Source organism: Micromesistius poutassou (assembly GCF_964030765.1).
Source record: "Micromesistius poutassou genome assembly, chromosome: 8".
Lineage (NCBI taxonomy): Eukaryota > Metazoa > Chordata > Actinopteri > Gadiformes > Gadidae > Micromesistius > Micromesistius poutassou.
In genome coordinates this window covers 3,883,602-3,910,498 of record NC_140278.1, presented here as the reverse complement: position 1 = coordinate 3,910,498, position 26,897 = coordinate 3,883,602, and the positions used below count along the sequence as shown (strand labels likewise).

Sequence of the window (26,897 nt, the reverse complement as noted above, 5' to 3'; positions counted from 1 at the left end):
CATGTTCACCTTAAAATTGACTTCCCTCACACTTGGCAATGAACTAAATATATATATATATATATATATATATTTTAAATGACTTGGTATTTTAACGGCCCTTTTGAAAATACTTAATTGGATCCCTGGTGAGTTCATTGTTTTTTTTATTATGGAAATACATAATGTTTATATTGAAGTCTACATTATGCGCTGGTTTATGTCTCCCCTCTACTTTTTGTGCTGAACTGAAATGGTTGACCTGGGTGTTGTTTTTTTTGGAAGTAGAGGTGAAGGTAAAGACTTGATGCGTAAACTTGGAGGGTTGACTCGGTAAACAAGAGCACTGCGTCACTTGACTACCTATCCCTTCCACCACAAGATGAAGGAACAGCCTTCAAAGCGGCAATTTATGTCGAGACAAAGACCAGGCAGTGCGTCTGAGACGAAAAACAACGCGGCGCAGCGAGTTGAAACGGTTCGCGAGTCGAAACGGTGTAATGTGCTCCCATGTACAGTAGATGTGTCACAGCCGAGGGGCGTAAATAGGGTTCGTTATCTGGAAATGAAGTCCCCGCTAATATAGTGTTTGTTCTGGGGGGCCTCCGCCGGAACGTAGCAGTGTGTTGATCGCTTTGAAACGTGTCTTTGAAGTCCGCGCTACGACGCGGTGAGTCATTAGTCGACGGGGGGGGGGTGGTGGTGGGGGTGATGAGTGGGGCCGCAAAGTGTTTGCGTCCCCCTCCTAGTTTTTCTCCACTGTAGTGTGTGTGTGTGTGTGTGTGTGTGTGTGTGTGTGTGTGTGTGTGTGTGTGTGTGTGTGTGTGTGTGTGTGTGTGTGTGTGTGTGAGCGAGAGTGAAAGGCCACGAGTCCTCCTTCAGGATTGTGTTTTCTTGTGTATTGCACTTCCGATTGTTCAGGTGATTATGATTTTAAAACTGTCAAAAACTTTTTGTAACACATTAAGATTTTCTATTGTAAAGTAACTAATCCTTGAGATGCCGTTTGCACTTTCGTAGTTTATACTTGATACATTCCCTCTTTATATGAAAGGAAAAAAAAAAAGTGTGCTGATGCCAATAAAATGAGTTAAGTTTTATTGAAGGTGGTCTTTTTTTTCGGGAATTGGAACGAATGAAGATGATGAATATTTGTGTCCTCATTCAATTTGCATTAAACTAAGGGTATGTCACTTTAGCGTCTATGCAATTGTATTAGAAATTCATTGAAATGCCCTGATACACATAATGGTAATTCAAGAGCCCTCAGCTGTCTTCCAGCGGAAAGAGCTGTTCCCTAATGCGGACATCCTTTTTCCTGCTAATGAGCCTTGGTCAAACCGATCTACTCCAGTCCAGCGGAATACATTTTGTTCCTACAGAGAGCAGCCTTGCAACCAACTAAGCAGAAATATCTGCAATTAAGCAGAGGGATATCTGGGTGGAAAGGCCAACTTGTCCATCAGAACTGTCAGTCAGTTGAAGTACATTTCTGGCGGGTTGGAGTGTGGAGGGATCGTATTGGGACACTGCGTTGAAATCCTGGACGCAGTGTCTACAGGTGGAGGAAGGGGAGGGCTGCTTGGCAGGCAAGCAGGCCAATAACGGCTTTTGAACATAACAAAAAAGGCAGCAAATTATAACAACGGTACGCAATGGCTATATACATTTCCCCTCTTGATGACCGTGTACTTCATGTAGAATTGTTTAGCCCACATCCTCATTTGGCTTTACAACTGTCCATTAGCCAAGTGTTCCAGGGAATTAAGATATAGAAAGACGAAGACACTTGAGTGCAGAACACATTAAAGCTATACCATCAAATCACACAAGGAGCCATACCATTAGAACCAACAGACGGGGGGGAAAAGTGCCATTGAAGTGAAAACCAGCGTCAGTGCATTGCTCGTCGCTAAACACAAAAGTGCGATTAAACGGAAATAAATCTGTGTACGGCGAGATCGATGAAGGACGACCTTTGCCTTTGCCAAAAAACACATCATTCAAACCCAGACCCCCGACAGACAGACTGAGTCCCTCAGCGGCACAGGCCAATGAGCTGCAGCAGCAGCAGGAACAGCGTGACGATGTCCAGGTACAAGTTGAGGGCGGCAAAAATGTACTCCTCGGGTGAGAGCGAGTACTTCCTGTTCTTCCCCCCGACCATCTGCTGGGTGTCCACCACCAAGTACTGGCAGACAGGGAGAGAAAGAGACGGGGGTTTGGGATGACATCTCTTGGTAACTGGTGCGGTATTCCCGCGCAGGTAAGGATTTCACTGGTGTATACGGGGAATGGGTTAACCTAACACTTAGTTAGTTCTTGGGGCTTGATTCTATGAACAGTAGTAAACAAGTAAGTAAGTAACAAGTAAACAACCTTACTGTACCTACAGAGATATATTGGTTGTTTCTCTTCTTCTGACAAATTAACTTATTGTAAGTCGCTTTGGATAAAAGCTTCTGCTAAATACCCTTAATGTAAATGTATTTTGGAGGAAATACGCTTTAGTGTGTGTGTGTGTGTGTGTGTGTGTGACTTAATCGCAGCTTAAGAAAAAATAAAATCCTGAAGCGGGTGAAGTACGGATTGAAGGCTGACATTTGGCCGTCCACAAACAAGTTGTGGTTTCCCCTCGACAGCTTGTTGAGCTCTGTGTGCGGTCGTCACCACGCAGTTCAGCAGAACGCAAGCCTGGGTCACCACATATTCTGTGGAGGCCAAAAGCACGTGGGGGGGGGGGGGGGGGGGTGATGATGATGAAAGCCCACCGCCGTCGTCGGGTGATGCGCAGTTGACGCAACAACACGAGTTGGAGAGTGTCCTCTTCAATTCTTAACACCTACAGACACTTCTGACCTCTGGCTGAACCTCTTTGCCTGGCTTGAAGCTGCTCTTTTGTGGTTTGCTTGTCACATCTAGCATTCTGAGAAGATCTATCTTCTAGAATGCACTTGAATCGTTCGGAGCACCGTTTAGTTTTGTATTTTGAGTGGTACTCACTATTGAGAAGAGCAGGGTTCCAAGACATGCGTACATAATGTAGAGGTACTGGGGAGACAGAGGAAAAAGAACACAGCTTCAATACAACAGCATATTTCAGGTTGTATTCAAAAAGGCACCTTGAGGCGGTAACCAATATTCTTCTAGTGGACCCATTTTCACTGAGATTCTAATCAGCCAACCATCTGAGTGCTACACACTGTTCTCGCTCAATACAGTTTAGAATAATGTGTTCATCAATAACAATCCCATTCAATAAGTCTGAGGCTGAGGACTATGAAGTAGTATTTTAACTTTTCAAATTTATTTAATTGCCTGTGCAAGTTTAAATGTCGGTTGCCAAAATACTCCCAGAAGCTCTTGTTTGACGTCTTCAAGAGAGAGAGTGATGATGACACCGGAAGAGCTGCTAAACAATAGTTGTGGTATTGCTCACGCTGTATATATTTTTTTAATAACAACCATCCCCAGAGCTCAGTCAAGGGCAGATAGATACATCCTGACGGAAAGAAATTTAATAAAGTCTGGCCCCTAGCTGATCCCCTACCTGGGATCTCATGATCCCGCAGAGCAATGCGAAAGACACCAGGGTCCAGCCGAAGGCCCACAGACAGCCCCTGCCTGCGGTGAAGTCCCACTGGAAAACACGTAGGAGATGAGAAAGACAAGAAGTTCAGACTAATTGTGAAGAGCTACTGGAACATTGGAAGTCTACATTGAAACCTACAGCACAAGGCTGTGCTTGAGTACCCCTGCATTGCAGCTGTGCTCGTCACTGCCTGGCTTTACTGTCTCATCGGGGACGCGTTGCAGTAACCCCACAAGAAAACAAAGCAAAGCAACACCAAGAAACAACAGATCAAAGACCTGGATTATTTTCTGTTGAAGTCTGTGTTTGCAAAGATCTAATATTCAGATGCTTTGAATAGAACTTTGCGGACTGCAACTCAAACATAATTTGTAAAGCACAACGCACAGCTCCGGGTTTCACTTTCGTTTTCACTTTCCCTTCACCTTGGCTTTAGTATTGGCGGGGGCAGCGGGGCCTTACCTTGGACTGCATGGCGAACACGCTGAGGAAGAAGGACACCAGGGCCGTCGCCCCCATGGCCCAGAGAACTGCTTCCGCTGCATAGAAGCTATTGATCGAGATGAGGACACACACTTTTACTCACACACACACACACACACACATGAACTTACCCACGGCTAGCTAGCACTAGCACAAAAAGATCAGTTTTTCTCCGGAGAACATAAATGTTTCTTTCATTTATTTTTATGAATCCACAAGTCTCTTTCATGTGATTGAACTGGAGAGCATGCGTTGGATAGGCGTTGCATTATGCATTCACCGTTGTTCAATTGATATCACTAAAAGCATCAGTTATGGCAATCTTCTATTAATATGATAATATGGAATGCATTATTGATGACGGAAGGCATCAAACAGCCAGGCTCATCGAAGCCTGGCTGGAGAAGTAGCCCCAGAAGAAAGAGTTGGTACTGGGTTCAGTTTAACTCTTTCGTTATGTTTAGTAATTTGTTGATTTCACTTTATTTCCTAGCTACTTTCTCTGTGAACATGACGGCATGTTGGGACACTTACACTGACACGGACCCCAGCATCATACCCTCTGCAATGGTCTGAGAGTTAAAGAGAGGGAGAGAGAGACACACACACACACACACACACACACCACCACCATCAATAGGAGGGCAAACACAGTGTATACATGTGTCCTGTACACTTTTATAAAACCTGTGAAGTATGCACACTACAAGCTAGCTGTGGGTGGTACACAGGTATATTGGAGAGAGAGAGAGAGACGGAGAGCGAGAGAGAGAGATGGAGAGAGAGTGAGAGAGAGACGGAGAGCGAGAGAGAGATACAGAGAGACGGAGAGTGAGAGCGAGAGAGAGAGAGCGAGCGAGAGAGAGAGAGAGAGAGACAGAGACAGACAGAGGGAGAGAGAATGTGAACAAATTAGAAATAGCAATAGAGTGAAACAGACAGGGAGGGGAACAGGGAGAGAGTGACGATGTTGAGTGAAAATAAAGGAACCAAACACAACAAAGACGAGAGCCAGTGAGGTGGGGCAGCAGAACAGCCCCCGCCGTGTGGGGGGTTGGAGGTGGTGAGGATGCTTACAAACAGCCCCAGGGCGATGAAGTTGAGGGGGACCCGCCGACGGAGGCCACCGCAGCAGGAGAAGGCCAAGATCATTACTAGAACCACCGCCCTTCAACACACAGGTACATACACGCACACATGCATGAACACACACACACACACACACATGAATACACATTTACACACACACACACACACACACACACACACACACACACACACGAATACACATGTACATACACACACATACATACACACACACACATGCATACATACACATACACACAGACCCCCCCCCCCCCCCCCCCCCACACACACACACACACACACACACACACACACACACACACACACACACACACACACACACACACACACACACACACACACACACACACACACACGCACACACACACAAACCCCATCATCAATAGGAGGGCAAACACAGTGTATACATGTGTCCTGTACACTTTTATAAAACCTGTGAGGTACATTGGATTTGATTGACTCAGGGCGGAGTGGGGTTTCCAACGTCTTGATTGGACGGGCACTGCTTACATGGTGCAGTAGGTGAACCAGTAGGTGGACAAGGTCCATTGCTTGAGTGCCTCCCTACGGAAACACAATGAGGAGAGACACATTTGAAACGGTTTTATATATATATGTATATATCAAACGAGCACAATGATTTCATACAAAATATTTGACATCCTACGATTGGCCAGTAGTCCGTCACAGCCATTATCGAGAGTGAATCTCCCTAGCCAACTGCCGCTGTATTAGAGTAATAACCAGCGAGGCGCTTGGCAAACCGTGATGGCCTTCAATAACGACACAAATAAAAATGACTCGAAACCATAATGGCTGCAATCAGTTGAATAGTCTCTTAAAACTTAACGGAAAAAACCCATCCAAAGCTGGTTAGGCGCTGATGGGCACCTGAGTGGGCGAGCCTCTTCTCCACTCAGCTTCCGGCGGTGATGACTCACCAGTAGAGGAAAGCGCAGATGATCGCCACGGTAACCAGGAGCTGAAGCATCAAGGTCAGGTACACCTTCCGTATGAACCCTGGGGAGAGAGAGACGGGGAGTCAGACAGGAGGGCAGACAGACAGGAGGAGTCAGACAGGAGGGCAGACAGACAGGAGGAGTCAGACAGGAGGGCAGACAGACAGACAGGAGGGCAGACAGACAGGCAGACAGGTTGACAGATAAGACATCATCAGCACAACACCAATACAAATAATACTGTTAATACTTATAATAATAAATAAATAATACTAATGATCGGTATATGAATAATAATAATACTAAATTACTACTACTACTACTACTACTAATAATAATAATAATAATAATAAAAATACTACTACTACTAATAATAATACTAAAACAAATGCTAATAATAATACTAATAATACTAACATAATATTAATACTACTACCTATACTAATACTAAGAATAACATCAGAGTGAGGAGGAGAGTGAATCAGACAGAAGAGACCCACACGAGAGATGGAGAAAAACGGATAAACAGAACGGGTGCAAGAGAGACGCACGGCCCATTTAGGGCAGCAGTTTATTACCATAAACCTGTTGGGGTATGTATTGAAAGCCCTATTGCACAGCCTTTTCCCCCCCCCTTCATGAAATGAGCTTCATGGGTAAAGTCCCAGAGAATGAGAGAGGGGAGGGGGGGGGGTTGGGGGTGGTGACGGTAAGGAGCCAGGGAACCATTTTCAATTTCAAATCAATTTCGAGGAAACACAGCCACACAAACGAAGGGGTAAACATTGGCTTCTGTAGTCCAGTCACACACTCAGGGACGCGTGCTGCCCATACTAAGAGACCCCCCCCCCCCCCCCCCCCCTCTCCAGCTCCCCCTCCCTTCCCCCGCCCCCGCAGTCTATCGGGTAACCCCCCCCCCCCCCCCCCCCCCTCCACATACACTCCCCCCCCCCCCCCCCCCCCCCCGCCCTCATCCATCACCTCTTCTCAGGCCCGCGTCGCTGAAGCAGTTCTCCTCTTCCTCCTCCTCCCCCTCCTCCTCCACCCGGTACTGGGGGGGGCTGTCCAAGGAGTGCGTGCCCCCGTACGGCGCCTGGCCCTGGGGGTACGCCGCGTTGTCGTAGCCCCCCGGGGGGTAGACCGCCGCGATGCTGGACTTCTCCAACTGAGCCTGGGAAACGCCGCGCAGAGCAGAGTTGTGTGAGGGCGTGTGTGAGGTTAGGGTAAGGGGGCCCCGGTCGGACCCCACGCTGGCCGGAGGATGTGGGGAAGACCATAGGAACAGAGTTAATGTACGGGATATATGAGGCTCTGCGCGGAAGCTGTTCTCGTGTTCAGTCTCAAGTTCAGTGAACGTATGCATACCAGACAAATATAATATATAGTTTTATATCTATATAATATATACAGTATATTCGTTTTTTTCTTAATTAATATATTCCAATTTGAGAGTTGATATACATGTATGCTTTTTTTTTGTACTAATAGCACGTTGACTCATGGTTTTTGTTTTTGTCATTACGCAATCAACTTATCTAACACAGCCATTAGGTCATGTAGGCCTACACACACCAATGCTAGTTGACATTTGTACCCTACTACAAACCAGCCTCTCTCGCTCACTCTCACCCTCACGCTCAATCTCCCTCTCTCTCTCTCACCCTCACGCTCAATGTCCCTCTCTCTCTCTCACCCTCATGCTAAATATCTCTCTCTCTCTCTCTCTCTCTCTCTCTCTCGCTCTATTGATTTTATCAGCATCCCTGGAGTGATTATGGTCTGGAATTGAACATATAGGATCTACAGGTTTATTGGGAGTCGTGGTAACGTATGTTTGTGATCGAAGGAAATAAATGGAAGCAATCCTAGAGAGAGCATAAAGTAATTTGCCAGCATTCCGAACGTGTTCAGACAAACAACACAGGCGATGGAACTGGTTACGACCCCGGGATTGCTCTGAATTTCCCTAAAGCTGATTTCAAATTGGAATGAAACTAATCACCAGTTACCAATATCAAACTAAATAAATCTCAGTTTGTAAGCATTTCTATTTTGACCATTTCAGTATTTGACTTTGTTAAAGCAGGGACTTCTCAGATACATAATCACTGGTCTTAGAAATGAGATTTAAATTAATATTCTGAATTCTGAAAGCAAACCAGCTCAGATCATCTTAACAAGGCATTTCACTTTGTTTCAACCAATCGGCTCAATGCTGCTGGAGGAAAGAATCTGGTAGTGCGAAGTTGACTATTAACATCGGATACAAATTTGGAAATCATTAACGGGCCTAAACTGTGAAACAGTATCTGTAAATGAACTAAGCATAGACTCTATACACTTTATACACTACCAATTGAAATCCATGTGTGCAAGCCTCATCCACTCCATCGAATGAGTTTCTCTTCGGGAGAGTTTCTTTCTTGTCGGTTTCCTGCCCAGGCTCTGTGACGTCTCCCCCTGAGAAGTTCTGCCATAACATAGTAGGAGGGCCAGGTCAGAATTCACTCACCTCATAGCCCATTCGGTAAGGAGTGGTGGGGGGGCCTGCGTTGTAAGGTGGTGGATTGAATCCATAGTCGTTTCTAACTCCGTCCTTGGACTCCATTCCAACAGAATCCTCACTGAAGATACTCAACAAACGAGCTACAATGAATACAGATGATGACAGCCACACCACAGTATTATTTACTGTCCTATTATACGAGATGCATCTTCCTGGGGTGACGCGCATTGTGGACATGACTTTGATTAACTGTGGATTGACGAATTAGTAAATTAAGATATAAGACGGATGATATGAAGATATGGCCTAAAGGAAACACTCTGGTAGTTAGTGTAGTGTCAGCATGGCTTGAGGTTCACAGAAAAGGAGATGCATCATATTTTTATATATATTGTATTGTTTATCTCATGATTTAAGTACACCATTGAGCTGAGGACATGCAGATGTCATCAACATATATTATTATACACTAAAATGGATTCTACGGAGAAGTATCACGTAAAATGATTTATCTCATTACTGGATCGGCTGTACAGCCCATTTCTAAAGAAACCACCATCAATTTACCATAGCTCTGGACGGATATACTGCAAACTCAAAGTCAAGCAGACAAACTCGCCAACATCAAGCATTTGCATTAGATGAGTGAAACATAGCCAGTAATGGCTCTTCACTTTCCACAGAGAAAGCACACAGAGATAAATAAATCTGATAAATAACCTTTTGCTCCTAACACAGTGGCCTTCCCTGAGGAAATACACCTTCTGTGAAACAAGCCTGTAGTATCTCACACACTGGACCTGAAACGACGCAATACAAGTACCATTACCCGTTACAAAATACCCCATCCTTATCATATTTAAATATCACTTTAGGCAGAACTGTCACATGATATATGAATGAATAAAAAGGGTGTTAATAATGTGTTCACAAAGTCACTTACGTACCTGCGGTCTGACAGAGAATTTAGCCTAGCTCCTCTTCCTGGAGTGTGAGAGTGTCTGTGATTGTGTGATTGTGTGTGTGTGTGTGTGTGTGTGTGTGTGTGTGTGTGTGTGTGTGTGTGTGTGTGTGTGTGTGTGTGTGTGAGGTCGCCTCAGGAGCAAAGTCTACTCGCTATCAGTCCTCTCCCACAGACGCAGGACTTCTGCTCGGGGAAGAGAGAGGATGTACCCTTCATTAGGCTGAATGGGGGTATTAAGAAGACATTTTTAACGTGAAACTAAATGGAGCAAGACGGCGTTGTGTCAGAGCAAAGTGTCCCCCTCCCACTCCATCTTAAACGTGAGGATTCTGGTGGGGTTTTCTATTTTCTTTCTCTATTTTTATTCTTTTAGCTACAAATCCACACATTTTCTTTACACATGTATTTTAGGGGTAAACATTGGCTTCTGTAGTCCAACAAAACAAAACAGAACAGGAAGAAAATGGTAGGAAGTTAGAGAGGCTATTTGGGCCGTAATGGTGTGGTTCCATGGCGTCATTTATTACCACGGTTAATCATTCATGGAGCTCTGGCCACGTAGGACCCTTCATCACCCAGTCCGCTAAACGGACTGATTCCTCATTAATTTACGTAACCGGTAATAAAATAATGATCTGGCATGAGTCATGTCCGGTTGGCAAATACTGAGAATGAAGACGGAAGGTCTAGGATTCTGATGTGTGGACTAATGGTGTCCATCTTGTTTCTTGTGTTAATATAATTAAGCTTAACTCATATATATATATATATATATATATATATATATATATATATATATATATATATATATATAAATATATAAACAACGTTATTTTACACCTATGGCTTCATATCGAGAAGCCATTAACAGAAGCATATATTTAGTCATTTATTTGTTTAGGTCGGGGTCTTTTAACACCTCTCTTTGGCTACCATGGTGAGGATGTGACAGTAGCCTATAGCAACCCAGACTTGTGAGGTGACTTCTAGATGGCATTCCAGCGTCTCTACGCTTTTGTGAAACAAGACACACTGTCTTGTTCTCCAGCGAAAAAAACAAACAGGGATATGGGGAAAACGAGGGAGTACTTATACACGACTCATTTCACTTTCATGAAGCCCAGAGGAACGCAGGCTATACCCTGAATTATTCACATGCTAATAATTTATGAATTATTTTATGACTTCATAAAGTTGCGAAGAAACGAGTACCTCGGCTTCCACTACATTGCCATGTTGTTGTTTTTTAACGCCTTTTCGTTTCGGCTACTGCGTGAGGTGCGGCGCGGCCACCACTAGGGGGCACTAGTCTCCTGTGCTCATCCCTAATTGCTCCGATTATACTTTCTTTCTTTTTTTTTTAAACAGCCCACCACATCCCCCTTTCACCCACTCTGGCACTGGTCTCTGGCACTACGGGATTCTCCAGAGAGTGGTATGGACTGACAGCAGATTAATTTTTGCTGCTGGGTCCAAAAAAATGGAATCAGGTGACAGGTAGTCTTTTCTTCATTTGCAAATGTATTGGATGGGACACACACACACACACACACACACACACACACACACACACACACACACACACACACACAGGCACACACAGGCACACACACACACACACACACACACACACACACACACACACACACACACACACACACAAACACCAAAGTGATTGGGGAAGCCATTGACAGGGATGGGAATAAAAGCAGAAGAAGAAGTAGCAGAAGCAGAAGAAGAAGAAATAAAAGCAGGCTTTGTTGACTCTGAATCCAGATCTCCATGGTGACCACCACCAGTGAACACTAGTCCAACTAGTCCAGTAGTAGGGGTTCTCCCCTATTTAGGGAAATATGAAATGAACTTTGAATTGCTCACGTACACAACCCATGTCAGATTGGAGCAGGCTGTTTAAACCCATCCTGTGTTGACGCTCCAGTCACTGCGGCGGAGCACCATACAAAGCTAACAGCGGTCCTATCAGTTCTGAGCTGTCCAAATAAGAAAACACATGGCTTTCAGAGTCCACTGCCTGCCATTTAGTAGATATCTCCATGGCAGTGACAGACAGGCGGACAGAGAGACTGACAGGCAGACAGACAGACTTGACGAGGCACGCAGACATAAAAGACATGAGCACCGAGCACATTAGTGTTGCTACTGTCGTTTCCGCTCAGCTGGAATTAGACCGCAGAAGAAAAACGATAAATGGCGTGACTCGGCAGTGGTTAACAAACTCACAACTCGTGGTGAGCCTGTTCTCTCATCATGTATGGCTCTGCTATAACCCTATAAGCCTTTCACTCGTCACACCTGACCTCTTCACCTTACCTTTAAATGACTTTGTTTGAACCTTCGGTTGACTTGGCTGCTGTTCTGTATGAGACCATCAGTTGTAAGTTGTATGACAGAGGTCAGCTCAGCTCAGGAGGGACGGTGGGTTGAATTGTAAACGGAAGGTTGCTAGTGCGATCCCTTTCTCATCCTAGAGTGTCGAGGTGCGAGCAAGACACCTCCCCCTTCCTACTCCCGGCGAGCCGGCTGTCGTAGCTTTGGATAAAAGCGGCTGCTAAACGCCCTGAATGTAAGAAGGAATGTAATGAATGTTAAGTTGTGACTAATATTAATATTTGCGTACTAAATTCAACCTCACGGCCGTGGTTCCTCCTGCGTGGCCCCTAGGTCATCCCTCCCCCCCAGCGTCCTGTCTATGTAGAAGATCTACGTACCAGCAGAATACCATCCACAGCGATGCCCATCTATGGACCAACAGCACATTGTGTTCTGTGCGCCACTCCACTCGCCCCCTGTTCCTCTCTAACCTCAGTATCTCCCCCTTTGTGCAGACGTAGGGTTGTCCGTCCTCCGTGTCCTGCAACTCTTCCCCGTGATGGTGCTTTATTAGACCCCCCCCCCCTCGCTGCTCGTCCAGATAGGGTCAGCGCCACTCTGTCCCGACGCACACAAAAAGCACGGGGCTGGATCGATGCCGATTCCCCTTACGTGGCACTATCATATCTTAATCCCATCTGTCCGCAGGTCTGTGTCCTCCGCGCCCGGCTGACATTTCCTCCTCCGTCCCGTCGCCCAATCCCCAGCCTCCACCCGGAACCCATCACCGACCACACACACACACACACACACACTGGGGGCCGCCGTTCTGACAGCTCTGCTGGTTTTGATGAAGACGACGATGATGATGACGACGACGACGACGACGACGAGAGCGCTGAGCCGAGGGAAGTGTGTGCTGCATGCCGTGGCTGAGGAGGAGAGGTCAACAGCACACCCCTTTCTGTCCCGACTGCATAGCACGACATGCTGATCTGGGTTTTGTCGACAGCACTCGCAAACCCACCCCCGGAACCTACCGTCCACCTCCACACACACACACACACACACACACACACACACACACACACACACACACACACACACACACACACACACACACACACACCTACCTCGATGGGTTCTATAGGGGTGGCACTCAGGCGCCCCGGAGCAGAGGCAATCAGCAATCAGACGGCGGCGAGTTTCTTTTAAGTCCCCTCCCGGATGGTATTCGTGGGTCCAAGAGTGTTCTCTGGGTGGGGGGCGTGACGGCACTGGGCGCCTGGCGAAAGGTGGCGGACGGCTGCGGCGGAAGAGCTCGGAGCTAGTGCATGCACAGAATAAAAAACCCAATTGGTTTGGAATGAGATGGGTTCTCTCCGGTCGTAACGAGCCGCCTGGTTTGACCCCGGTGGCAACGGACCGCGGCTCTTTGAAGGGAAGGGGGAACACGACTTTGTTAGGTAATGGTGCTGGTTTTAAAAGACACAGGGAGAAGTTCACCCTCGGTCACTTTTTTTTATGGGTGTGAACGGAAACGGAACGGAAGTATAGATTAGAAGTATAAGTGTTTTGAAGAGTTATCGTGGACAGAATTGTTGTTACAGTAAGAACCGTAGTCGTTGGGTAAGTAAGTGGAATATCGTTCCAGTCTTGCAGAGTTCTGCGTCTGTGTGTTTTTCTGGGTGCTTTGGGAGCTGAAGCACTTGATTGGTTGATTGATTAATTGATTTGACAGACTGACTTTGACAGACACTTGACTAATTGATTTGATGCATTGATTGGGTGAATTGATTGACGGCCCATAATTGTACATGGGCCCGGGTGGTTGTGCCCCAGCGTCAATGGTTGGGGGTGAACTCTAGGCTGTATGTTTTACGTGTAAGTGGAATCACTGCAACATTGGACATGCATTATGCAGCAACATTGAATATTAATTAAATGTCACGTCGGGGCCTTCCATTATGAGTTATAATGATAAGTGATATCTTATCAACAAATCATCCATCATATGAAATCATACATGGTGTAATTTACCAAGGGTCATATGAATTGATCCTATCATTTTCTACCATCATCAAATCACGGTATATCATTTTATTATTTTAATTAGCAATGTAAACAATGTGATTTTTTTAAAACCGGGAATTATGCTAAATGCTAAAGTACCCTAAGGGAATTATATTGTTAGCATGCAATGTATACATTGATTAGTGGATGGCTATGTAGCTAAACACAGTGCTGTGCATCTTGTTTCAGTTCAGTGACCATGATTAAGTGAATGAAATATTGCTATCTGCGGTCGATTTAATTAACTAGTGCTGGCAAAGAGAATATTAAAATGTACAATAGCTTATCTTTCATAGGGGCTTGCATTTGCCCTGTCCCCGGTATCTATTTGATCAAATGAACTGTTCATCTCCTGGAAGCTCTGAACAAAACTCCATCGACGTTGAGAATGCTTAAGTGACAAATTATATTAAAAGATACAACGTTAAAAAGATATGCAGTAAAGTCTATTTAACTATGTCTACAAATAAGAAAACTTAAATGGATGAAAACATAAAATTACATCAGTCAACATGAGTCAACATGAACATTTGGGTTCTCTTTGGAGAACTAGCTAATATATTTACTTAGCCAACTTAAAACTAATTATCATGCTCGCAAAGCTGCTAAATATAAGTTATATATAAGTTGTATCACAGGCTTCAGTTATTAAATCTAATAAATTAACATTTCCATTTAGGGCATTTACCAGAAGCTTTTATCAAAAGCGACAACGATTCCTATACACATTCACACACGGATGGCAAAGTCAACCACGCAAGGCGGCAGCCAGCTCGTCGGGAACAGTTAAGGTGAGGTGTCAGCTAGAAGGAGCCGGGATACAAGCCAACCCGCTCTACCTCCCGAGTGACAAACTTTGACGGGCCAACATAGCGTCAGTGTAAAATTCATCGTCCATCATCACGATTTATTTTAAAAAATACAACACAAGAAAAACATAATAAAAATGCAAATGAAGATTCACGCCGAAGCAACCGATTGAATACAAAACGGGCCGAAACTGTGTCAAACCTTTAAGCATCCAGATGGCAGGGTAGGATGTACATTGTTGATCTACCAACACAATTCACCCCAAGATCTCTCCACACAGTCACCGATGGACGTGAGCGTGCTTTGACTGGTCCTGGGTCAGAGAGGACAGAGTCGGATGGTGGTGGGGGTGGTGGTGGTGGTGGTGGTGGTGGAGGTGGTTGCAGTACTGGTGGGTGGATGGGATGGGGATGGGGATGGGGGTAGGGGGAGGAGGGAGAGGCTGCCGTAGCGAATGACTGGGCTCAAGGAGGGAATGTACTCATGCCACTGAAGGAGTGTGAGCGAACGCTCCTATCGCAGACCCTGGCGCGCCCGACAGGTCGGCTACAGGCCTGCCAACTCAAATATAGCCCCAGAAACCAGCGAGCAGCCCCTGGCCCTGGGAGTGCAGTGTCATCACCCAAACTTTAGTTTCGCTCAAATTTGTGTGGTAACCATTGCAGGACATCGCTTGGCAGGGATTTAAAAACAACAGCAGTGAACTACAAATAGAAAGGAGAGGAGGGGAGGCTGACATGCTGGGGGGGGGGGATGTCGCGTATTGCCAGTTTGATGATAAATACAATTTTTTTAAGAACGAGCTGTTTCAGAAATAACCGTGCGGAAGTACAGTTGTGTTGTGTCTTTCTATTTCTGGCAGAGACCGACTCAACTGGAACGGAAAGTGAAATGCGTCTGTGTCTCAGTTTCACATGAAATCACTACAACTTCTCAGGAACGGCGATGGACGTGGATTTTTCCGTCTAAATTGCAGAGCAACGCTGGACGCGTTTCAATGCACAGACAAGGGCTAACAATGAAGGCATGACACACTTCAGCAGAGGCTATACTTGAGCCATACTGATATTGCTGTATAACTGCCATTTCTTTAGTTGAAAATAATAAGAAACATCAGATGTAGTGAATGACTAAATGTAGTCATTTATTTGACTCCGCCGCCCACACAAATAGTTCCGCACCTGGGCTAGGACTGGACTGTTGCTAAGCAACACATAAACATTTCCCTGCCCACTAGCTTGCTATGCTGTGTAGAACTACACCTTACTGCCGGCCAGCTACTTTATACAGTGATTTATCTGTATGTTTCACTTTATTGTACAACCAGTGAAACAAGAGTCGGTTGACAGTTGCTATGGTGGCACGGTTGATTCTGACAGAAGGCCTACTTTGCTGCAAAAATCATTCATGCCATTACGGGTTATAAGAAGCACCTGTAAAGGGCAGGGATACATGTATGGTGAAAAGTCCCAGGGCTGTTTATCTCTATATCAGAGCCTCATAGCCTCTTGTCTAGTCAAATCACTCGGTTGGAACTAACAGTTGTACAACAATCAATATCAACAGACAGATGAGATGTTTTCAGAGCGCGAGGAGCCAAAGCTGTTCAAAGGGACCGATCGATGGTCCTCATACCAGCGCACAATGGAGGGATTCATAGAGGAAAGAGCTCATCTGCTTTTGGACGGAAAACTAAAACACAGCACATACCTCCACAAGGGCAGCTTAGCACAGAGAGCACAATCGGCCTCGGGCCTGAACATTGTAAAATACTTCAACGTAACCTACACATTAACCGTTTTTAATAAATCACATAAATCATCAGTGTCATCCTCTTCGGTGACACATGAGGAGGAGTTTAGAAAATAAAGAGTGTGATGTCACACGCCAACGCTTTGAGATTAAAGTCGCATAATGAGGAGTGGTGAGAAGAGAAGGGTCGGGAAAAAAAAGCGCAGAGTGACAGTTGAGCGGTGTGAGGGACAGATCCGAGAGGGGAGCAGACAGGCATTCAGCCATCAGATGCTCGCTGCCAGACGCGACAGAGGGAAACATTTGAGTTCACTTCTTTCTCTTTCTCCCAGACAGACAGTCGGGCCACAGTGTGTCCAAATGGAGAAAATGGATTTCAAATAAAACCACGACGCGCTGGCCGGTGTACTCGACTATAATCTGTTCTTCCCTTTGTGTATCGGAATGGAAAGTCCAACGGGAATCTGATCTGATTGTGATTCCGGCTTGTATCCATTGTGCGCTTGCCTTTGGCGCAAACACATATCGGAATTCATATTTCGTTTCCTGCCTCTTCAAAGGGAGATCCGGTCAGCCACCGAGATGGCTGATATGATCAACAGGCAGTCGTCCGCTCCCCCCAGACCCTCACTGCTGGGCTGCTGACCCCCCCCCCCCCCCCCCGAAAAGAAAATGGCTGACGCAGCGTTTGTTAACTATGCCCCTTAAACGAGACGAGACTATATGAGACTTTAGAGAAAACTGTAATGGCAGTTGGAACTGGTTCTTCCAGTTTCTCTTTTTGACGTTGGTATAAATGCATTCGTAGGACGGAGTTATCTTACCCAGACAAAACTGATATTTCAGATGTTATTGCAGTTTTGTTTTGTGTTTATTGTAGTTGTTCTTTAGAGAAGCAGGCTCAGTGGACACTTTCAAATTATTATTTTTAATTAGCATAGTATGACCACCATTTTTAATTTCATTCTTTAAGTCGTAATCATTTTAATGTGCCATTTCCATTATGAATCATCCACTGATTTAGTTATTTGTTATTTTAATTGTTTTGAATATATTTAGTTGACGTATTTCAAAGTAATTATAAGCGGTATCTGACTTATTTGTTGTTGGTTGGTTTTTAATCTCTGGTGCTCTGATTACTGACTCCCCTCAACTGACTTTGAGCTGCATTTCTTGCATGAAAGGAGCTATACAAATAATAGTAATTATTATTTTTATCATTGGTATTATTGTTAAGATTATTATCTGCTCAGAAGTTATAATTAAAATTATATATATAAATATATATAATATACATTCTAACAATTACAATTCCCGATTCATTGTAAAGTTTAAAAAGTGACATCATTGCGCCCTGGCCTGATTTAAACCCGGGTCTCCAGGCTGATAACCATTAGCAGTGTTCTGCTGTGCCACCAGATAGCCGCTATCATCTGTACACACACACACACACACACACACACACACACACACACACACACACACACACACACACACACATACACATACACATACACATACACGCACACGCACAAATACACATACCTACCCACACGTACACACACACACACACACACACACACATCTACACACAGACATACACACACAGGTACACACCTATGCTACCTCTCTCTCCTCTCTGCCCTCCCCCCTACCTCCCGCTGCCCTCTCTCTCCCTATAACTCCCTTCTCCCCTAACCCCTATCCCCCTCTCTCCCCCTCTCTCCCTCTCTCTCTCCCTATAACGCCCCGCTGCCTTCTCTCACCTATCTCTCCCTTCTCCCCTAACCCCCTCTCCTCTCACCTCTCACCTCTCTCTCCCTCCCTATAACTCCCTTCTCCCCTAACCCCTATCCCCCTCTCCCACTCTCTCCCCCTCCCTATAACTCCCTTCTCCCCTAACCCCTATCCCCCTCTCCCACTCTCTCCCCCTCTCTCCCTCCCTATAACTCCCTTCTCCCCTAGCCCTCTCACCTCTCTCTCCCTCCCTATAACTCCCTTCTCCCCTAACCCCTCTCCCCCTCTCCTGCCCTTAACTCTACAGTAAAGGACAGGCCAGGATGAGGTGTCCAGTTATTGGAAAATGATGGTGGTGCTGGTGGGGTCGGGGTGAAGCTAAAAAGTTGCTTACCAGCACAGTACATTATTTTCCAATAACGGGACAGCCCGGAGTGCTTTATTTCACTTATACCACAGTTGCCAACAATGATTCGATTTTAGTTACCTTCATCTATAACGTTGTTGGTTTATTATCGACTCAGTCAGCTGAAATGTAAATATACCTCCGTGGGCTTTGAGGATATGAGTATACGCATTGATTCAGGCCCGGATAAAGGCAGCTGTGTCCCGTTGTTGGAAAATATTGCACACCCCCGGAACACTATTGACCGATAAAGGACTAATTAACTCTGCAGTACGAACCCGAATAATGACATCTGGGGTATATTCCTCTATTCCTCCTTCCGCTCTTAACTTGGTGGTCCATTTTTCAGTTATAGAAAACCAGAAAACTGGAAGGAAGGAAACAAGTCATTTCTTGTTTATCTATCTTCCATTCCAACTAGAAAACGAACAATACTCTAGTACACGGTACGAGTCGGCGGCCCACGTTGGTTCCATCGTTTCAATTAGTTGATGGTTGTTAGTTAGTTTTGTTTTTGGATGCTGGGCACAATTCACTCGTCTGTTAATCCGAGAATCTGAAATGAGAGCGGGTTTGTGACTGGGGATAGGCTGATCAGCTCAGTCGGCCCGCTGGTGAAAATCCATGAGGAAAAATCAGTCAAAGGCCGGTTAAAAACAGAACAGTCAACGAACAGGGCCCGAACAGGGCCCGATTTTATTCTTATTTTACTGCTCCTTTGTGGTAATAAGACAGGCTTTTAATTATACCTTCTGGCTTGGTTTTTTGCAAAAGTTTGAGGGTAAAAAGTAAAGTAGAGAGTTCTGTTGAGCAAAGCACCAGGAGGGCTCGCTCTCATGTCTTAATGTGTTTTAAGTCCAGCACTCTTTTTCTCCCATCAATTTGGAAAGAGGGATTTTATTGTACAGAGTGTGCCCCCCCCCGTGGTGATAGCAGCTATGTTAACAGCTAGGGTTAGGATTAGGCTTAGCCGTGTGCGCACACGCACACACACACACACACACACACACACACACACAAGACATACACACACACACACACACACACACACACACACACACACACACACACACACACAGACACACACAGCTGAGCCTTTCAAACGCAAAGCAAGGAAGAGAAGCGTTTGCAGAAACTGGCTATAATACAGCTGATAACTACACTTATTTTGTAGTTATTGCAAATGTTCGGTGAATTATGTGATATAAATATGTAAAGCACCACATTCTTTCTTTCCTCAAATTAAAATTTTTTGGACCACAAATACTTTCTCTTTCTCTTCTTCTCTGCTCGGGGTTGTAGTTAACATTCTTCACAACATAAACAAGTCATATCTGCCTTTACGAGAAACACATGGCCAGTATCTGAACTCAACAGCAGTTTGCAGGGATGGCACAACATAGCATTGTGGTTCAGCACCCCCATTTACATTAACGCCCACATTTACATGAACCATCAAGGGGAACCCTTAAACAGAGAGTTGACCTTAACTCACTCGAGCGGGAATTACCCAGCAGCCCCTGAAACAAGGAGGCATTAAAGGACTTTGTGGCAGACTTGGCAAGCGATAACACATAGCCCCTTGGGCAGTGTTCAGCTCTATCTGCTGTCCTCATATCCACAAGGCAACATTTTGATTCGCTGTAAAATGTTTTTAATATCTAAAACGACAAGATGAATATCTCATAATAGCCCTATTCAAAATGTCAAGAATGCATTACCAAATGGCAGCGAGCCACATGGAGAACGGTCAAACAGACCTTTGTCCCGGGCTAAACGAATGAAAGGACCTGAATTTGATTTCCAGTCACACACACAAACACACACACACACACACACAAACATTCAGAACATTACAAGAATTGGTTGTTAAAGGCAAATAAGTCCAACAAACACAGGGGCTGGGAAGCAGGTAGACAGACCGACCAGACAACACCACAGAAAACACTAAACATCAACACTCCTTCTAATGAAGTCCGGGGGTATCCTTTTGCTTGCTGACCACGGTGGAGTTACGCTCTCCAATGTGTTAGAAATCAATATCTACTGTCTCAGAACAAAGACAATTTGATTTCCTTCAGGGCGTTAAGACGAGCCCTGGCGCTGATTTGAGACCACCGTCACCTCTTCAATGTCTGATTAGTTGATTGCAGCTTTGAACAAAATGTTGCAAAATGAATGGAAAGTGACTTTGAATGTGTGGCAGTAGTGTTAGCAGTGTGGCCATCCGAAACACAGTATTACGGTGGTGGGGGGGGGGAGGGGCAGGACAGCAGGACAGGAGGAACTCTGTGTTGCGGGAAGGACTTACTGTATGGTAGTTTTAACGACACCCTCACCATGCCCTCTTGTCGTTATGGAAACGGGTGTGTGTGCTAGGTGTTCTGTTCCTAGCGACATGCTATTTAGCCGAACATCACACACATGCACGCATGTGCATGCAGGCACACACACACACACAGGGGTGTGTGTGTTTGGTGTTCTGTCCCTAGCGACATGCTTGTTAGCAGAACATCACACATGCGCACACATACACACACACACACACACACACACACACACACACATGTTCATGTACAGTGTACACACATATACACATGCACACTGAGTCTACTTGCCTTCCTACCAAACAAAGCAGTAACCTAGAGACGCAAGGACAAAAGCAGAACAGTAAACTGAGATATACAACAGAATGTGGGGATCACATAATTGATAACAAAGTCCTGAGGTGTGAGCTGGCATTTATTTATTTATTTTCGCATTGTTACATATGATTTCCTGCATCTCCCGCTTTATGGCAGAATCCAGGTCACAACAATACACAGTCTCCAACTGTGCTGGGTCCTTAACCATACACAATCTACCTCTACCACAATCTACCTACCTATTATATTATCATACAATACTAAAAGATAGAGAAATTAAAAGATTTGGTGTTCAGTATTGAGGTAGAAATGAATGACTATAGGGAGTAAAAGAGAATATATCGGTTTTGTAAAACCAGCGTTGGGCTGGGATTCAAACTGAGCTCTCTGAGTTTGAGTTCCACATGAACAGATGGATTGTAATGTTAATTCAACACAATTGAAAACCTTGCAATGTACAGTACACATTATTGTTCAGGTATTATATTGTCATATTTGCTTGTCTGTCTGCCGACTGTTTGCGATCAAAAGCTATAACAAGCAGGAGTGCGTCGAAGTGTGCCAAATGAATACTTTGACAATATTTTGTGCGTTGTTTTAATTGTCTTCAATTTTACCGTTTGTTGCATCCTTTCTCTGTTGACTCCTGAATGTCGATTTACTAAACGAGTGGCGAGACGGAGGAGTAGGAGACAACAAGACAGAGGCAGCCAGAAGGAGGCAGCCAGAGAATTAGTATGTGAGGGAGCGAGGGAGAACACGGATGCTCTTCAGTCGTTCTGGAGGCCCTGGAATTAAATATTATACGTTCTCCCGTTTCAATTAGGGAAGCAATTACTCACTCACGGGCAACCACCGTCAGAAGGAAGCACTTCCCCCTGCGCTACCGGGACTTCCTGTTCTCCGGAATCTTCCGGAGGCCGATTTTTCGAAGTTTCGAGACGACGACCGCAAAGGAGTCTGCGAAGGCGAACGGAGTTACAATGCATAATATGTGGTTTTACAAAAGAAAAAAAAAGAGAGATGAAAAGAATAGGAAACATCGGCATTGCTGTCGTGCGTCTGGGGAGGGCCCATCTGTGGTGAGAGGAGCGTAATGTGTCCATTTGATGTCTAAGGGATCTGGCTTTCTCAAAGATTTGCTTCTGAGAATTCCCCAAAGTGACAGATGTGACATGGTAGCCAAATGTGTGTGTGTGTGTGTGTGTGTGTGTGCCTGTGGGCAGGTGGGCTATATATACACTTCCTTCTGATGGCTGACTAAAAATCAGCGGATATATCCTGTTATAAGTTCAAAATAAGTTGTCTCACTTTGGTCACTTTGGACCAACTCGCTTGCAACTATTTAAAAAATTTGCGACTTCAAAAAATGATTGCATTTATTTTACAATTCAAAAATGAACAAAACTGTCTTCTAAATTAAGGAAATGATACTGGGAAACAAGTAAACCACTAGAAGCAACAAGTGAACTTAATAAGCGATCAAAATACTTTTTTCAACCACCGCCTCTTTCCCTTGACATTTAGTTTTCACAGTATTATATAATATTCAAAATAAACTATTATACTACTATAATTGAGCTTTGATTTAAAAATTTATATTTTCATAAATAATAAACAAGTCAGACACCTTTGTAAACAGAAAATCAATAGCCTCATTTGAACGGCTGCGACACTTGTATTAGCATTGATTAGATGAAAATGTTAGTCTGCCCTACTCGGAACCATAGTGCGAAAATAATGATTGACGTCTGCATTTTAATTGCAGCGGAACTAAACAAACTTTCTCAGATAATGTAGTGGGTGCAGAGTTAAGATGAATACATTTGTGACAAGAGGAAATACAAAGGTTGATGATTTAGTACCAGTGGTTAAAAAGACTGCTTGAGCCAACAAAAAATAAATCTAAATGAAAATATGATGAGGAATACCTTGCGCTGGGCTTCACAGTGGCGACTGTAGGGACCAATGTGTGTCATTTGCCTTAAACCACTAGCAGGGGATAGCATGAGACCCAACAAATTACGCCGACACCTAGAGACTATGCACCCCACTCATGCAAGTAAGCCACTTGATTTCTTCAAAAGAAAATTGGCAGAATACCATCAGCAGGAGCATCGGATGATAAAAGGTGTTTCAGTGACCAGCAAAGGACAAATGGCTTCATATAAAGTTGCACACAGAATTGCCCTGGCCAAAAAAACACACACAATAGCTGAGAAGCTCAACCTGCCACCAGCACCGGACATGGTGTCAATCATGCTCCCTCTGTCCAATGACACAATTGCTTGACGCATAATTGACAAACTCAAACACTCACGTTTTGCATTGCAAGTGGACGAGGGCACTGACAGTAACAAAGATGGTTTATTCATTGCCTATGTCCGCTTTGTTAATTCTTTGACACTGAGTGAACATATTCTGTTCTGCAAGTATGTCAAAAGTAGGGCCACAGCTGATGAGCTCTTCAACATTCTCAACAATTACCTGGCATAACATGACATTTAATGGGAAAACTGTGTGGGATTTTGCTCGGATGGACGCACTCATGGTGTCATTCATAGGGAAGCGCTTGCGTCAAGGCAGCTTAGACCTGAATGAGATTCTGAACGAGGTTGTGAGATAATAATAAATAATAAATAAGTGTTCTCCACAATTTGCAAGGAGATGGGAGCTGACCACACAGCTGTACTGTTTCACAGCGAGGCACGGTGGCTTTCCCGAGGTCACGCGTGTTTGAGCTCCGAAGTAGAGATCTGCCTCCTCTTGGAGGAAGAGCACATGTATGAATCTGCAAGCGAGTTCACAGACGAACATTTCTTGATGAAGCTGGCCAATCTTAGCGACGTATTTGGAAAGCTCAGAGTTAAATCTTCAGCTACAAGGCAAGCACCTACCTCACCTGGCAAAGAAGATCACTGCATTCACCAAAAAACTTGAGGTATGGGACAGGCGCCTCGATGGTGACAGTAGTGATGCCTTTGAGAATCTGAGTGAAATCATTGAAACTTCTGATTCTGGAGCCACTCTCGTGATCCAATGTATTAAACAGCACATCACATCCCTGCAAAGTTTATTCCAAAAATATTTCCCAACCAGCAGTGCTCAGTATGACTGGATTATGGATCCATTCAAGCAGGTTAGTATTTTATTGAATATATTGTACAAAAAATATATTGGCCTATGCCTGCTAATATGTTGCTGGAAAACAGAAATATGTGTGTTTAACTTACAGTGCCACATTATGTATTTATTTATATTCTATCTGCAGCACCAGCTGATTTCAACTCTGCTGAAGAGGACCACTTTATTGAGCTGACCTCTGACTCAACCCTAAGGCTGAAGTTTACAGCTCAGACACTGAGTGAATTCTGGCTTGGAGTGGAGAGAGAGAGTATGCACTAATTGGGAAGAGAGCTGTGCACATTCTTCTTCCCTTTGCCACATCTTATCTCTGTGGGATTGGTTTTTCAGCTGTTAGCAACAATGAAATAAAGTACAGGTCTAAGCTCAACATTGAACATGACTTGAGAGTGGCATTATCAAGCCCGTAACCACGTGAAAAGATGTGCAGTGCAAAACAGGCTCATTGCAGTCACTAAATCAGTGATGAGACATACACTTGGACACACATTTGCATTGCTGTATAAAACACAATGGTAGCCTATAGTTAGCCCTTTTTATTTATTTTTGGAATTGACACTATTGCACTTTTATTTTCTCTATTTTTGAACCGATGTTATTTGTTATTGATATATATTTAGAACTTTACGTTATTTCAATAAATTTGACCATTTTAAGCTTGACCTACCACTACCTTCGAGCGATGAGGGACAGGTGGGGCTGAAAGTGAGGAATGAAAGAGAAAGTTTGAGAAGCTCTGCGCTACATACACCGTAGGTTTGGACGGGCCGCCAGTCAGTTCTTCATAGAGTTTCCAATTTGCCCAACTTCTATAGTTTAAAAGGGTAGGAGTGTGACTGAGCTCTCCTCATTGTGTATTGATCTTGGTTCTCCCACGTCTCATCACACATCAAACCTTGCCTATTACGCAATACAGGAGACGAGTCCCTTAACTCACAATTTATTCGGTGAATACAGTTTGTGAACTTCTAATCAAACACACGTATTCTCTTTGTGTGATGAAAGGCTGACTGTGGCCAAGGAATGGTTAACATAGTTAACATCATTAGAATTCAGATCAATCCGACACCGCGAACAGGCACTCACTCTCCCTCACCAGCTAGCGAGCTAGTCATTTGTTTTGGGGGTGTGGCTTTGTCACTATATCAAAATATAGCTTACTCTGGCTGGTTTCTCCAAATTAAACCATAGCTGTATATATCTATAACCATATGACAAAAGATGTTTTTGTAAAAAAAATAATAATGGGGAAAACCAGGAGGCGGTCATCTCCACCTGAGTAACTCTTCCTACCCCCTTGCTTGTTGGTATATTGTCTGAAATCTTGTTGTGTTCCCTAGATGCATTGTGTCAGAATCGTGGGACAAATTGGCGATCCCCCTGAATGTGACAGGATGAATAATGAACATGACATAATGAGCGTCATTCACACCCTGCTTATGGCAACATAAACACATAATGGTACCATTGTCTGTATGCTAACTGCCAACCAACTCATAAAGAAGATGCTTGTGTGGGTTTGTTGGACAGGAGCGATGGTGTAAGTCTCAGAGAGTAAATTGTATTGTACGTCAGTATGCATGCAGTAATGGGTGTGACGTAAAAGGAACTAACTGGTGCACATTACATAGGAAGCATGTTGAAAGAACACAAATGGGTGAAGTATCAAACAAGGGGATGTTGGCCGCCCATTGCAGCCAGTTTATCAGAGAAGAGGATGAAAAGCAGAAGAGCATGGCTGTGGGCTCTGAACCGAAGTCTCAAAGCCATTACATCCTGATGGTGAAAACAGAGAATAACTTGACACAACTGGGGCAGGAATTGACCAGTCCATCTCATGAATATTACAGCTGGTAGTGGGCAAAAGAGATCGATATTAAAATAACCGTCCTGTCAAACAATGTATATTCAGAGCGTATCTCCGAATGAAAATGAAATGCGATAGGGCCTACATCCATCAGTCCAAGATCAAACAGGGCATTCCAATGCCAATTTCCCAATGGCTGTGTTTAAATTGCCTGTTTAAAAATGTTCCAGCACTTTGGCTAGGGGAAACGGTAGACTATTAATTAATCCAAGGATAAAACACATCATATAAAACGACGTGACTCTCCATGGTCCTGCAATTTAAAAGTGGTATTGCATGCCAAATCCCAATCTATTGAAAGCAATTCATTATAGTGAAAGCACACCCACAAAAAAAGCCAGCTGCAACTCTAATTGTACTAATGAGAAGCAAAGCCTACTTTTTCCATCAAGACCTGACAAGGTTAATTAAGACTACAACTCTTGATTACTTATTGAAGGCAGCTGTCATCTTGATTTACTGTTTAAGGCAATTACAGCTGGCCATCACAGAGTGATAAACAAGCTTAAACAAGCTACGCTTTGATATTGTGCAAACCACCA

General features: G+C 44.4%; 1 protein-coding gene and 1 long non-coding RNA gene across 5 annotated transcripts; one reads left to right on the top strand and one right to left on the bottom strand.

The window, feature by feature from the left end:
• Nucleotides 1–81: 81 nt before the first annotated feature.
• Nucleotides 82–9,695, bottom strand: LOC311352037 (protein lifeguard 1). Of its 3 annotated transcripts, none has more exons than XM_084472215.1 (11): nt 9,574–9,695; nt 8,633–8,766; nt 7,102–7,291; nt 6,103–6,181; nt 5,672–5,725; nt 5,132–5,222; nt 4,589–4,626; nt 4,034–4,121; nt 3,530–3,619; nt 2,983–3,030; nt 82–2,170 (listed from the first exon to the last, which is right to left on the bottom strand). In XM_084472215.1, the coding sequence occupies exons 2-11, from the start codon at nt 8,726–8,728 to the stop codon at nt 2,018–2,020; spliced, it is 927 nt and encodes a 308-aa protein (XP_084328341.1). In that variant the 5' UTR covers nt 8,729–8,766; nt 9,574–9,695; the 3' UTR covers nt 82–2,017. The 3 variants fall into 3 exon arrangements, with proteins under 3 accessions (XP_084328341.1, XP_084328342.1, XP_084328343.1); XM_084472216.1 differs by having other exon boundaries at nt 8,633–8,744; nt 9,574–9,659; XM_084472217.1 differs by lacking the exon at nt 9,574–9,695 and adding an exon at nt 9,347–9,411.
• A 76-nt stretch (nt 9,696–9,771) lies between these two features.
• Nucleotides 9,772–12,966, top strand: LOC311351300. Of its 2 annotated transcripts, none has more exons than XR_014636727.1 (3): nt 9,772–9,910; nt 10,959–11,080; nt 12,630–12,966. It is a non-coding gene; the product is annotated as an uncharacterized lncRNA (long non-coding RNA). The 2 variants fall into 2 exon arrangements; XR_014636728.1 differs by having other exon boundaries at nt 10,959–11,087.
• The last annotated feature ends 13,931 nt before the right edge of the window (nt 12,967–26,897 follow it).